We start from the raw sequence: 14696 nt of genomic DNA, 5'->3' as shown, positions 1-14696 counted from the left end.
ACCCACCACGATCCTACCACCAGCTGCATTCCTGGCCACCCAGGAGGTTGAGCCACTGCAGGCTCGGGTGCGGGAGCAGCAACGGGTCGACGCTTGGGCCCAGGAACGACTCCGGGAACTGGCCGAAGGATCATGCCCTCAGTATCCAGGGCTGGTTTCGCATCAGGGTCTTCTGCTGCACCACGGGCGCCTGTACATCCCACCAGGGCCGCTGCGGGCTGAGGTTCTCCGGATGACCCATGACGCTCCAGCGGCGGGGCACTTTGGGCGGTATCGGACCACCCATCTGGTAAGCCGTGAGTTTTGGTGGCCCCGCTTGAAGGCTGACGTGGCTCGCTACGTCGCTGGTTGTGACGTCTGCAGGCGGGCCAAGGGGCCTACCGGGCGACCCCCCGGCCTTCTTCAGCCGTTGCCGGTTCCACCACGTCCTTGGCACACAGTTTCTCTAGACTTTGTAGTGGAGTTACCCCCGTCTCGTGGCTGCACCTGCCTTCTAGTTTTCTCTGACCACTTCACGAAGATGGTGCACTGTGCCCCCTGCCCATCCATACCCTCAGCTAAGGAAACCGCGCAGCTGTACCTTCAGCATGTCTTCCGCCTGCATGGCCTACCTGAGTGTGTAGTATCCGACCGCGGCGTTCAGTTCACGTCCCGGTTTTGGCGTGCTTTGCACCAGGCCCTCGGAACAGAGGTCTGTCTCTCATCTGCTTACCACCCACAGACTGATGGCCAGACAGAACGGGCGAACGCGGTACTGGAACAGTACCTCCGGTGTTACTGCAGCTACCAGCAGGACGACTGGGTCGACCACCTAGCATTGGCGGAGTTCGCTTATAACAACGCGGTGAATGCGTCCACCCAGCAGACCCCGTTCCAAGCCAGTTATGGCCTTCACCCACGGTTGTTTCCGGATGTGCTGCCGGCATCTGCGGTCCCTGCGGTGACAGAGTGGCTTCAGGAGCTCCAGTCCCAGCAACAGCTGTTGATGGAGCAGCTGCGCCAGGCCAAGGAGGCGTACAAGGTCCAGGCCGACCGCCACCGCCAGGTGGGGCCGCCAGGTGGGGCCGGACTTGGTATGGCTTTCCACTCGCCACCTCCACCCTTCTCGACCTTCGCGGAAGCTGGACGCCCGGTTCACCGGCCCGTTCCCTATTGTGGACCAGGTCTCGCCTGTGGCATTCCGTCTCCAGTTGCCAGCAACCCTGAAGGTTCACCCGGTATTCCACAGGTCCCTTCTGAGTCCGGTGGCACCACCCGACGAGTTCCACCCAGACCGTCCCCGACCGCAGCCAGTTTTGGTGCAGGGAGAGCCAGAGTACGAGGTGGAACGCATTCTGGACTCCCGATACCGCAGGGGAAGGCTGCAGTATCTCATTGACTGGAAGGGGTATGGGCCAGAGGACCGCTCCTGGGAACCAGCGGTCAACGTCCACGCACCTGCCTGCATCCGGGAGTTTCATGCAGCGTACCCCAGCAAGCCGGGTCCGGGCCCTCAAGTGAGGGGGGGGCCTGGGAGGGGGGATGGTGTGATGGCCTGGGATTCCGAGTCTGAGAGCGATCCGGAGGAACCCCAGCCGGCACAGGAGTCCCCGCCTCCAGGGCCGGCTGAACCTGGGCAAGGCCTAGTTGCTGAGGAAACTCAAGAGCAGGCACCAGGTGAAATCATTCAGGCCCCAGAGGTGCTGGAAGACTCAGTGGCTACAGGTGAGCCTCCTCCAGTTCCCAGTAACCCTTCGGCCTCTCCTGACCTGCAGAGGCTTAGGGCAGAGAGGCGAAGGGAACTGGTGTCTCCCAGGAGGAGTGCTCTCCTTAAGGCCAAGAGAGGCGGGGCTTCTGGGGGCCGGGACCGCCCCCGGCCTTAGAAGAAGATAAAGGTCAGGCAGCCCGGTCTCTGGTTGCGGGAGCAACGTCGTTGTGAAGTATCTGCTTTACCCAGTCCTTGTTTGGCACTCCCAGTGTGCCTATTCCCCGCCTGGATTCCTGCTTCTGCCTTACCAGTGTTCCTGCTTCCCCGCCTGGATTCCTGCTTCTGCCTTACCAGTGTTCCTGCTTCCCCGCCTGGATTCCTGCTTCTGCCTTACCAGTGTTCCTGCTTCCCCACCTGGACTCCTGCTTCTGCCCTACCTCCGTTCCTGCTGACCTGCCCGGCTCCCTGTTGATCTTGGACTACGGTAATAATACCTCATCCCCCCTGGGACCAGCACACCTTGGGAGAAAACAAAGAATTATTTGCTGCTGTGTACCTTTTATCGTAGAGTATATGCATTTAGAACTCGTAAACAGTTGCTGCAGAAGTTTAAACAGTACTTACAGTTTGTTATTGGAATAGATTTTTTTTTCATAGAAGAGGAAATGTGACACAGGTATCCAGATATGCATGAAATTTGGCACATTTAGTGTTGAGAATTAATCTGCATCTCATTCATAAATTGCTATAGATGATTGTCCTCATCTGAGTTTTTTCTTTGGCTGAGAGGTAGAGTTAGACCCCAACACTTGGAGGTATACTGCAAGTGGCAGCAAGACCATAGAGTGGCAGCAGGGAGCTTGAGGACCCACAAGTCAAGTGCGGCCCCCAGGACATTCGCCAGTCCTGCTCCACAACCTGCTTTGAGTTCTTTTGCCTGTCTTGAACATGCCCTTGAACTGTGATGGCAACTTTTGCTTGCTTGGGTAGAAGAAGGAGTGATATGAGGGTAGATGTATGTGTGTGTATAGAAACTTCTTGCTTTTGTATGGCTGCAGTATAGCCTCCTCTCCAAAGGTGAGAGTCAAAGGTGATGGCCCCACCCATTCTTGCTTACGTTTCCCCCCACTCTTTCATCTGGCCTTGCAGCCCTCTGGCCACGAGGAAGTGGAAAATACTCTCCATCCCTGCCTTAGAGTCCCTGAGTCCCCTTTTGCCAGCTGTAGTTTCTACACGCTGTACAAAGCCCGGAAAGGGAGCCAGGGAGAATTCTTGCCTGCGGTGCAGAAGGACTCCGAGCAACCTATTCCTGGTCACGGAGCCTGTGGCAAAGTTTGGGAGCTGAGCTCCAAGTTCTTTTGCACATCAGTCCCAGACATTCACCTCAGTGTCATTATCCTCGTCCTGGCACACGAAGTGGCCCATACGTTGTTCCAATAGCAAGATTGTTTTTAAGGCATCACAGCAAACTTCCAAGAGCTGTGGGTGGCGGAGCGGAAGAAAAAAAGTCAGGGGTGGGGGGAGTTGGTAAGGAAAAGAGGCTGGAGGGGGCTGTGGGGTGTGCAGCCCTCCTCATTACTTTGGGCATGAACTGCCTATAAAGATGCTCTGTCTCTTGGAGCCGCTTCCCAGCTATCGACCGGCAAGGGCTATGAGCCCAAACAGAAGGCACTTTGTGCTGACTGCCAACATATCCGGCGCTCGCTGCTTTCACAGCCTGGCAGGCCTCTTATAGTCTCTCCGGCTCCCCTCAGACTTCAGTGTCCTGACTAGCACGGAAGGCAGTTGCTGCCAGGCCCAGGTGGGCAGAACTTTTGTTCCCCCAGGAATGTGTGGCCAAAGAACAACCAGGGGAAGTACCGGTATTTGCTGATATTTGCATCTTCTGATGAAGCGGGGTGCATTATTTTCCCACTTAAACCCTCATTTCACTCCCTCCCTTTTCTCTGCCTAATTGTCCTCTGTGAGTCGTAAGAACCATATATCAAGCTCCATATAGGACTGGAGGATCTGTTCTTAGGGCAATGCAATTGTTGTCACTGTTTTTGTACAAGCTGTATAACCTGTATAATCTTTTGGGGGGTGGCGGTTAATTTCTGATAGCAAAAGATTTTTTTGACCTTGTTTTGAGACCTCTCTCCAGTCCTGTAATTCTCTGCGTCTCAGAATTCCGAAGAGCTCTCTGCTTGTGTGCTTGAGGGTGATGTGTATATATGTAAACAGAAGGCTCTTCCCTAAAGTCTTGCACCAGTATAGAAGACATGAGGGGGTAGGACCCACATCTGCCTTGTCGCTTGTGGATTATGTTTTGTTGCATTCTGTGCTGTGAGACATAAGATGTGACTCAAAAAGAGATGTAACCGCTTATGGCAAAGACCCATCACTTCAGTGGTAGAGCATCTGCTTTGCTTGTAGAAGGTCCCAGTTTCAATCCCTGGCATCTTTAGGTAGGGCTGGGAGAAACCCTGGAGAGCCACTGCCAGTCAATTGTAGGCAATACTGAGCTAGAGGGACCAATTTGCCTGACTTGGCATAAAACAGCCTCTTCTTGTCTTCCTAAGCCAGGCTAAATAATCTCAGAGCAACTGAACCAGCAACTGTGTCTTCATGCTGAGGGAGAACTCACGCTGGGTGAACTTCTCATTCAGCTTTTAAAGGATAGGGTTAGGGACTGGCATCAGCAGTCCTCCTTTATATGAGTACTGGGTTATTCCAGGAAGGCAAAACTAAATGCAGCACCTTGTTTGAACCTGCAGTACTAGGGGGAAAACTTCACAAGAATGCATTGGACCTTCTATTATGGTTTTCTCAAATTTTGTATGAAGAAGCTAATCGTGCCATTTCTCCATCATTAAGGAGGGCCTCTAATTATTGGGGCAAGTGTGTGTGTGCCCTGTGTTTGGATTGCCTGTAGAGATAGGATTTCCTTCCTAATCACTGCCATTTCCTTCTTCAATTGCTGCTGCCAGTATTCTGCATCCTTTTGCAATAAGTTGAGCCCACAGGCTTCTGCCAACACGTTTCTTGTCCTCCTGTCTCCTCCGCCATCACCTTTCCTAGATGTTGAATCCCTCTCTCCTTCCTTTGTGCTTCAGGCACAGGAGTTGGAGATGCTGCCAGGGCATCAGGTCAAGTGCTTTTGTCAGTTTTGGTTCAGTTGTGACTGTGAACTCTCAAGGGCTGAGGCTTGCTCTGCTCACAAGGAGGGATTTCAGGAGCTCAAGTCTGTTTAGCATCTAAAAGAAGGTTAAGAGGTAACTTGGTTACAGTGAATAAGGAGAAAGTGCTAATGGGCATTGATGGGGAAACTACAATAGCAGCACCAAACATGAAATCTGCACAGGCCCCTCATGAGGCACAACTCTTATCAGTGAGCGTGAATTAAGCACAGACTGCAAGAGGATGGCATCGAGTTTCTGTTGAATGCCCATTGGACACAGGATCCGCCTAGGCTTATTGTCTGTACCGAGCATGCAGTGAGGTTAAGCAATCCTACTATGCTCCTCCCTAGATGCAGCTGCACGATCACAACATCTGACAGCTTCTGTGACTGTAGTGTCATGGTTCTTTCAACCCACCCCTCCCGGCAATTCCGGTCCCAATTTCCTGTCACTCAAACTCACCAAAGGCACACCAAATGCCTGAGGTTCATATCTGTATCAGAATGAATGCTTGGAAAGTGTGCGGCAGCTGAAAGAAGCCCAGAAAGCGTGTGAGTTCCTGAAAATGCCGCACAGAGTTGATGTGTAAATAGGGATGTGTGAGGAATGAAAGGTCTGCTGGGGTCCCTTGTGGGGTTCATGAGACCTACCTGCGCTCAAAATCCACTGTCACCCATGTCGGAGCTGGGAGTTAGGAGTTTGTCCAACTACCTGGAAAAGGAAAGTCTGTCGGTATTATCCAGCCAGCAGAGGCATACCTAAGGGTTGTGAAACCAGTGCCCGCAAAAACCACCTATCAGTCTATGGAGTGTATGATGTATATATGTTTGTGGTGATGCGACACCACTGTTGCAACAAGATCGAGCATGGCAGAAGCTTCCTGTCCTTCTCACACCGCAGCACAAAGATGTGTGAATCCTCCCTTTCCTCACCTGACCCTCACTCTCAATGCTTTGAGTAATGGAATCGTGTAAAAAGGGACTGCAGTTGTGCCTTGGGGTTTTTCTAACCCTGGCAGTATTGTTGCATAGGAACTGGGAGCAGAAAATGGGGTGCCCTACAGAGAGTGAAGGGCTGTTTCTTGAAAAGCAATGTGAAAGGGCTTATTTCAGTTCTCCCTTCTGCTAAAACTAGGGGGAACAAAAAGCACAAAAGTTGTTTTCGTTTGCCTCGTTGGGGTGGGTATGTTGACATTTTAGGAGTCTATGTCAGTCACAAACAATCACAGTTGAGGTTGGCTTATTTGTTACCTGTGGGCAGCCAAACATTTCCCAAGTCTGATCTCTACAGTGACGAAAGTAGATTAGCAGTGCAATCCTAGACACGTCTACTCAGAATTAAGCCCTGCTGAGTTCAGTGGGACTTGCTCCCGGGTAAGTGTGTGTTTCGGATTGCAGGCTAGATCTTTGGCAGGAATCCCCTTAACATTATACTGATACTCTATTCTGGTGTTCCGTCATGTTTTGCTGCATTTGCTCTCTTTCACTTTCAACCACTGGTTCTCTCATCTCTCTATCAGCGGATTTTATGCCCTGGAAAAAGTCAAAGGAAGGGATGTGCGTGGGAACTCAAGCTTGTCACCCTACTGGATTCTTAAGTACAATGGATTGAATCACAAACTTGGTTTGTTGGAAAGGATGGGGTTGGTGTTTTGCTGCTTAAACTATTGTTAGCATCTATTTGATATGTTACAAGGAGGTTGCAATTAGGACATCTGAAATGAGTAACCGGTGGTGTTGAATAACAAAATAAGCTCAGATTTAATTATTTATTTTGCTTTCTGTTCCATTGGCAAACAAGACCAGGGTTTGGGATGTTTTTGATCATCATAAGGTGATCCAAGAGCACTTATCTCCCTTGCCCATTCATGCTTTGTTTCTGCTTTTTTTTCTGGTACTGACACCCTTAAACGAGTATGTGTATGAGACAGAGAGAGACTGTGGAGCAAGAAATAGAACTATTTAACAGCTTGAGAGAGTTGTTTATTTTGTTTTGTTTTGTTTTTTCTTTTTTCTTTTTTGCAGAGCTCTTACTGTGCCTCTTGCAGAGTTTTCTCAAATGGTACTGATTTTTAAAATTTTATCTTTGTCACCAGGAGATCAGACAAAGATTCCCAGAGTCAAGCCACTGGTTTCTCTGCACTCTTAAATGCCCAATAAAGCAGAAATCAGTTTTGCCAAACAAACAAAAAAGCTTTGTTAGCACAATTCTTTCAAAAACCTTTGCAGGTAACTATGTCAGATAAGCATAAGAAGAGCTGGTTTCAAATCCCTGCTTAGCCATGAAGCTCACTGAGTGACTTTGGGCCATTCACTGTTTCTTATCCTAAATGTACCCCACAGGGTTGTTGTGACAGAAGGGCAGAGGTGAGAAAGAACCTGAGATCCTTGGAATAAGAGTGGGAAATGAATGCAAAACACAACACATTGTTGTTGTTTAGTCGTTTAGTTGTGTCCGACTCTTACAATGTCTTGAAAAGAAAAGAATTAGGCTAGCATTTCACAGGAATCATTTGGCAACAGAGGGAAGAAAAATGGAAGACCCTGGGGTGCTTCAGGTAGAGACTGGCAATTAATTTTCAATGAAGAATCACCAAGGACTAGGCCTTTGATCAATCTTAAGAGAACGTTGCAGGCGTGTACAGTCTGCTTTTCCTTGATCACTAGTTTAACTACACAGTCCTCAAGTATGTGGGGCTACAGTGGGCTGGCCAGGTCAGGGAGCACGACTTTTGCAACACTAATTTTAAAAATTAAACACTAAGGGGAGTGAGCCAAGTATCTTTTCTGCTCCTGAGCCCGGTCAGATGTATGGCTGCGATCAGAGATGAAGTTGCCAGGAGATTTTCTAAGCGTGACATTTAGAGCTACACTTAACTCTATGGGAAGCTTGCGAAGGGGCCATTTAGACAGGCGGGGGTAAGTCTCATGTAAGGACAAGCACAGTGAGGGGAGGAGCAGGAGTCAAAGCGGCAAGGGAAAGTAAGGTCGGGAACAAACCAAGCTCTGGAAAGATTGCAAGGACTGCAAACATCATCACCATAATTATTATTATTTATTAAAATTTGTATGCCGCCCTTCATCCGAAGATCCCAGAGTGGTTCACTACAGAAAAATACAAAATGAGAATACAGAGTATGTAATAAAACAAAAATAAAAACAAAGCAATATTATTATTTATTATAACACTGCAGATGCTTGCAGCTAGGAGGGTGCAAGGAAGGAAGAGGATGTTATTGGGAGTGGGTAGGAGCAACGCCTAAAGGGAGGGGATGGACGCAAGACAAACAAGGGCAGTACACACTACAAGCTCCGTGGGGTCCTTCGGCAATATGGCATCACTGGGACCCCCGTCTTTCTACTGCCCGTCTGCTTGCTCTCTCCCTCTGGGCCTGATCTTCATCAGGCAGATGGAGAGTGGTGCTGCTTCTCCTTGCTTTAGTCACAGCCTTCACTTACTTGGAAGAAGAAGAACGAGGAGCAGGACCAGGGATCTCTGGAGATCAGCAGCAGACCCCCTGGTGGAATATGGGCCTTGGCAAGTGCCTTATCATGCCAGCCTCTGACGCCTTCCGTGAACAAGGGTGTTTGGGCCAGGGGAAGCAGATGGCCTACAAAGAAAATGCAGTGAAGGGCAGCCCCAGGGAAGGAATGACGTTTCTTGTGGGCAGGAGGTCCTGACACTCTTACAGTGTCAGGGTACATGCAGTGCAGATTGTATTGCAGTGGGGAATTGTGAGAGCAACGTCACACACATACTTGGGCTGTTTGAAGCTCAGGTTTTTGAAGCCTTTCTCTTAGCTCTGTGATTGGTGGAAAGAGCCCAAATGAATGATGTCATGGTTGCGATTAGCATCTCCCAAAGCTGAAGATTATTATCGGGTGTATCTTGAATTTGTTGGTACACTGTGTGCAAAGATAGAAGTAGTGGAATCTCACTGAGATATACCAGCAGGTTGAAGAGTGAGAAGCTAGCCAGGGTTCTGATGCTCCAAAGCTGGGCTATCCTACAGGGTGGCCTACGGAAGCATAAGGGAAGATTTCCCCACTCACATGTTATCTCTCTCACCATCCGCTTGCTACACCCAAACCAGCATCAACAGTACGGAATGCATTCATTTGCTGGTTAGAAAAGAAATTTAAGTGGTTGTCAGCCATTTCTAGCAGGACCGTTCTGGAGTGATCCCAAGTGGACAAAATTTGGACAATGGCTGGTTTTTAGGGAGTTCCGTAATTCTCATTAATAATCTTGTGACTGAGACTTTTGCAATCTTACACACATGCCTGCCATCCTTCAATGTATACAGCAATGCCTGATTTTCTTTCCTGTGCTGGACATGTTCAATTCCTCTATGCCAAATCTTTAACAGCATTTTTTCATCGGGTCAAATATCTGATTTGATGGGTGTTTCTTTGCAGACACAGCACTGCTAAGGAGACTGCCGCCCTGTGCAGATTCCGTCTCCACGTTGTATAGCCCACTACTTGTCTGAAAGCTCACTGCCAGGGAAGAAGAGAAGGGGCTCACTTCAGAGGGCAAAGATGAACTCCATGGCTATCCCCATCCAGACGGAGATGGTAGAGCTGGTGCCGAATGGGAAACACTCATCTTTAAATGCCTCCTCCATCCCCTCTGTGGGGAATGACAGGTGAGCCATAGCAACCTTGGTGTATTAGACTTGAGAGTGAGATTGCTGGGCTGAAGATAATAAAATCTTCCTCAATACAAGTCCACTCTCCTTCCCATGAAATTAGAGCTCTTTCAGTGAGTACAAAGCACTGCCAATGACTCCTGGCCACCATTCAGTAATCAGTCTAGAGTAGAGTAGATGATAATTTGGAGTGCAGGTGAGTGGGTGATGATAGTGTCGCAAGTGTCGCATGAAGGACAGTGATTTTGGACCCTGGTACAGCTGAGACTTTGGGCCTTCCCACAGATCAGTTTATAAATTCATACTTTTTTCTTGCATTTTCTTATGTTTTCTTACGTTGTTCTGTGCTTACTTCAAGGCTACAACTGGATGTGAAATTGTCAAGAAAGCTCCGGTTATTTGTTAAGAGTTTCTGCTGAACTGTTAGCAGTCCAGATCTAGACAAATTTTTAAAAGGAGGGGTAGGGTAGGGAAAAGAAACTTTGCAGCACATAATTCTTCACTAGAGTTTTATTTATCCAATCACATTTGCAGCTGTTTTTTGCAGTGTAGATGGGATATTGCAGTACAGCCAATTGGAGAGGGACAAGGGGGCTTAGGACCCTATCACTCCTGTTTGCTCTCTTGGTGGCTTCTGTGTCACCTCTGTGAGCTGATGGTGCTGTTTTACAGCAGATCCACACCTTCTCATAGAGTTGGTATCAAGGAGTAGCATTGAGTAATTGTGTCTTGCCACCCTGGTGGTTGGAATGTAGGATGCTGCTACTTTATCTCCAGTGTTATTCAACATACACGCTGGCCCTGCTTTCCAAATGCTCACTAGGTAAAAATCACTTATCCAAACACAAGGAATTAGTACCCAAACCTTGCTATGCACACTGTGGATTCAGATATCTGAAGAGCCAGAGTTTTCTTATGTCCTTACTTGGTAGGCTGCAGTCATTTTAGGAAGAAACCATAGAGGGAAGGGGAGACACATTGGACAAATCGTGGATTAGAAATGTTCCCATAGGAAGTAACGGAAATCATCAGCTCGTTGTGTGAAGGCTCACCTAACGAATGATTTCCTGGGAACACATTGTGTTGGGTAAGCAGGACCTGCATGTATAAGGAGATTTGGGGCACAGTGTGATCAGTATGCTGGTGATGCCTGTTAGGTTTTTGTTATGCCACTGCGCAGTGCCTGGAGTCACAAGACTCTGTTTACATTCCAGACTGTTGGAAGTCTCACAGGAGATGGAAGACGGATGTTGATGTTGCTAGTTTCCTGTTTCTTTGTTCCATTTGGTTCACTGACTCTCATATTCTTTTCTGTCCTGCGTAGTTAGAAATAAATGTAGCGATGTAGCTCATATTTCCATCTCCTTCTGCTGTTTGGATACTCTGCATAATGAGGGAACATGCCTGAAGCCTCATTAAAGGCTTAGGTCGTTATTCACCATCAGAGGAGATTCCAAAGACTTGACCAGAGGAGTAGCTCGGTCAAACGGAGTTCCAACAATGCCTAGCTCTTTTTCTTTGTAATGTATGAATCAGCAGAGGCTATACATTGACCAACTGCAAGTGAAGACTCTTGAAGATTCTAATATCTGCCCAGTTTGGCTAAGCAAGCAGACAATGGGTATATAAGAGGATACTCTGCAGACCACCATCCCATGTGCCCAAGCTCTTAGTAGGGAAACTTTCAAGAGGAGGGTAATCACTTTAACAAGCATTGTCCTTTCCCACCATCCAGATTTGATGACAACCAGCCAGAGATGGAGGAGTTCCTTCCACACGGTGCTGAAAAGAAACAGACTCATTTCACTGATGTAAGTACAGTACAGTTTCACAATACAGAGGCTCAGGTCTCTTAAATTCGTTTGGTTGGGAGCTAAGGTGTCAAAGCAGTGGGGCATGTGAGGCCGGTATTATTCTGCAAATGGGTTAGATAGCAGCCATGCAACTCCATTCCAGAAAGCCATCCACCATCAATTGCTACCTACCAGTAAAGGGATTACCAGCCTTTGGGCTAAATCCAACCTCCTCAGAGAGCCATATGGCTCCGTAGTCTTCATCATTTAGTTGGGGGAGGGGGGGTAGAATGGAAGGCAAGAGAACTTGCCTGCAGGAAAGATGGAGAGGAAAAACTAGTTGCAGACCTGAATTCTGGGAACTGCACTAAGACATCATTCTAGGGGGAGCAGGATTCCATAGCACCCTTCTCAACACTTCCCCTCCCAAACTTAATGTAAGGAACATATGGGGAGGAATAGGCCAAAGAGGGCTGGGGAAGAGGAGATAAGACAGCAGCCCCAACTCCTTCCCAGCAGACTCTCTTTCTGACTTTCTCTCTGCCTATTTTACTTTCCCTACAGTTTGAAGGAAAGACCTCTTTCGGGATGTCTGTCTTCAACCTCAGCAATGCCATCATGGGCAGCGGGATCCTTGGTCTGGCATATGCCATGGCCAACACTGGCATCCTCCTATTTCTGTAAGTGCCATTTCCAGAAGAGCTATGAATATATGCATACCATCCCCTTATATCTCACTAGTAGCTTGGGCAGTCTGATCTTATCCTGCTCTAAATGCTGTCCTTTTGGATCATTTTGGATTTAGCATTTAAATTGCTTCATCAAACTGGTATTAGTTTTACTGCTGTGATGTTCCTTCAGTGCTAGGAAGACCTCCTTTAGATAAAGATTTTGCCAGCCATCCCTTTCCTGTCCTTTTGCCTCCTCCATTCTTCTGCTTGAGCTGGCTCTGCAGAGTGTGGTGGCAGCAGGGAGTCTTTCCTTGCCATGGCTTTGTATTCTTTACCCACCATGTCTCAGGGGATGGTCCAAAAGCACATGAGGCTACCACCTTTCTGAAGCTAAGCAGTTTTGGGTCTGGTCAGTGCCTGGATGAGAGACTTCCAGGGAAACCTGTGTACGCCACTTTGGGATCCATGATGGAAGAAAAGGCAAGATATAAATGTAATACAATAAATGTGGAGAAGCACTACATATGGATTGCTTCAAGCAGCACTCACATGTGACTCATTAACACTCTGCTTAGCCCTTTCTGCTCCATTTTTGAGACTAAAATTCTATCACATAAACATGACTTTTAAAAAAAAAGATATATCACATAGCTTTCTTTCTAAATTGATATTTCGGGGATTTGCATAGTACAAAAGTGTGAAAATCTTGATATTTTGGGAACTGCAAAAAAGAAAAGAAGGCATGCCCAGTGTTTCTAGTGCAGCTTAATGGCTTTGCTATAGTTAAACTGGAGAACATTGATTTACATTTTCCTGGAGATGTGGTGGCATGAGGTGGCATGCTTCCCAGCATGATTAGAAACCGCTGTGCTGAGAACTGGGGTACAATTGGATGTTTCCCCTCATTGAGGTGGTGAGGGGACAGTCTGAATAGAAAAGTTGAGTGTTCCTCCTCTGTTTGGAGCTAAGGTCATTGGCAAGAGTGGTTCCTGAATCAGAAAACAGCTGGGCTTTGGGATGAAAGAGACAAAGGAGGCTTGTTAGGCTTATACTGTGTGGGTAGTGGCAGGTGGGTTGGGGCAGGTTGGGGCCTCCTGCCTAGGGGCAAACATGACTATAGCCTATTGATGAGTTGAGAAGTGCTGAGGCAGTTGAGTTCCACAACGTGGGCTACTGAAATGGTTCCCATGCCCCTTCCTTCCTCCTTCCTCTGGCTTTTAGAACCAGGAGGGACTGAGGCCTGGAGAACCACCCAGAATGCACCTCTTCGGAATGGAGAGCCAAGTGAAGCAGTCCCGTCTGTGGGCTTTTCTCTTTTGCACATCACCTAGAAAGCTGTTGGTGTGAAACAAAGATTTTGTTGGCCGCAGTCCTTTTAGGCACATTAACATGCCCTCCAGCGGGAGAAAGGAAGTGGAAGGAACAGCAGGCAGAAATACATAAAAGGCCATTGTAGGGGGCTCACTCAGCCCTCTGTGGCACTGGGCAGCCCTTGTCAGGGTCCCTAGAGAAAAGGGAAGGGCCTTCTCCTGCCAGAAGGCAGCACATGACAGCACAGCCTAGCTGAGCACTTTTCACTTGACGTTGGTACATGTAGTATTGCTATCTTGGGCTTGAAAATATAATGTTCCAGCTCCTGACCACCCATGGGGCCTCTTGCTAGGTCAACTAAACATTTGAGGGCACTGCAGGTGTTGACTTTCCCCTCATTTGTTACCAATTTCCCTTTGTCCCTTACTCTGTCTCCCCCTTTCTGGGATATGACCACTACTCACAACTATGCAAACAAAGCAGCAGGCAGAGGCAGCTGCCTTCAGCAGGGGCTGAGAGGAACTTCACTGTCAGTTTGGTTTATAGGCCTTAAGCTATATCTGGGGCAGGGTGAGGAGGAAGAACCATTCATAGTCAGTAGGAATAGAGAGGGATCAATCTCAATATGCCAATTATCCGGGCATCACCACTCTTGGCAGTCAGCAAGTCATATCTTTGGCCCTGGCACTCTATAATAGAATCCTGGAATCCAATGAAACGGAGGTGATTTTCTCACAGTATTTATTCATTCATTCATCCCTTTTAAAAGTTTATATACAGCCCTTTGACAATAGACCACAGTGCAGTTTACAACATAGATTATAATAAACAATATACATATATTAATACATAATATGCATTCAATACAAAAAAATTAAACAGTTAATCATAAGTATTACACAGTAACAAATAATACACAATTGTAAATCATGAATGCCAAATTATACACAATAACATCTCAGCAATAAATTCCACAACTCATACAGTCTGTTATCTAATGACAGCCTCCTGAAAAATAAGGGAGAGGTAAATCATCAGCAAGATACTGAAAGTGGGGTAACTGTACAAATGCATATACCATATTTTTCCGTGTATAAGATGCCCCCATGTATGACAACGCCTATTTTTTTTAACCTGAAATTAATAAATCAATATTTCTTGAGTTGTTTAGCTTTTTGGGAGAAGGCTGCTGCCACAATCGCTCACCCGCCCGACCCCCTCTGCATTCACTATCTCTGTATAAGATGACTCCCAATTTTTGTCTAGTTTTTTTTAGCAAAAAACATTAGTCTTATACAGTAATTTTGTCTGTACACAACTAGCTCTTAATTTCCACTCCACAGGAAATGCACATCCCCCTAGCTCTCACCTGGGAGGTTTTCTTTCCCATTCTCCTACCCTGGAAGATCTACATTTCCCTGC

General features: G+C 47.6%; 1 protein-coding gene across 3 annotated transcripts in view; it reads left to right on the top strand.

Annotated features, from left to right (window-relative positions):
• SLC38A3 (solute carrier family 38 member 3) overlaps positions 1 to 14696 on the top strand; it is a 160868-nt gene that overhangs the window by 117534 nt on the left and 28638 nt on the right. For all 3 annotated transcript variants that reach the window (XM_081900308.1, XM_081900307.1, XM_081900306.1), the window contains 3 exons: positions 9267 to 9496; positions 11235 to 11310; positions 11857 to 11972. In XM_081900308.1, the coding sequence (XP_081756434.1) occupies positions 9390 to 9496; positions 11235 to 11310; positions 11857 to 11972 (299 nt within the window). In that variant the 5' untranslated portion in view covers positions 9267 to 9389. The remainder of the gene's footprint in view (positions 1 to 9266; positions 9497 to 11234; positions 11311 to 11856; positions 11973 to 14696) is intronic.

The sequence above is a fragment of the Podarcis melisellensis genome (assembly GCF_964234715.1).
Source record: "Podarcis melisellensis genome assembly, chromosome: 2".
NCBI classification, from domain to species: Eukaryota; Metazoa; Chordata; class Lepidosauria; order Squamata; family Lacertidae; genus Podarcis; species Podarcis melisellensis.
The sequence above is the reverse complement of the archived record's forward strand: the minus strand, read 5'-3'. Positions and strand labels throughout refer to the sequence as shown.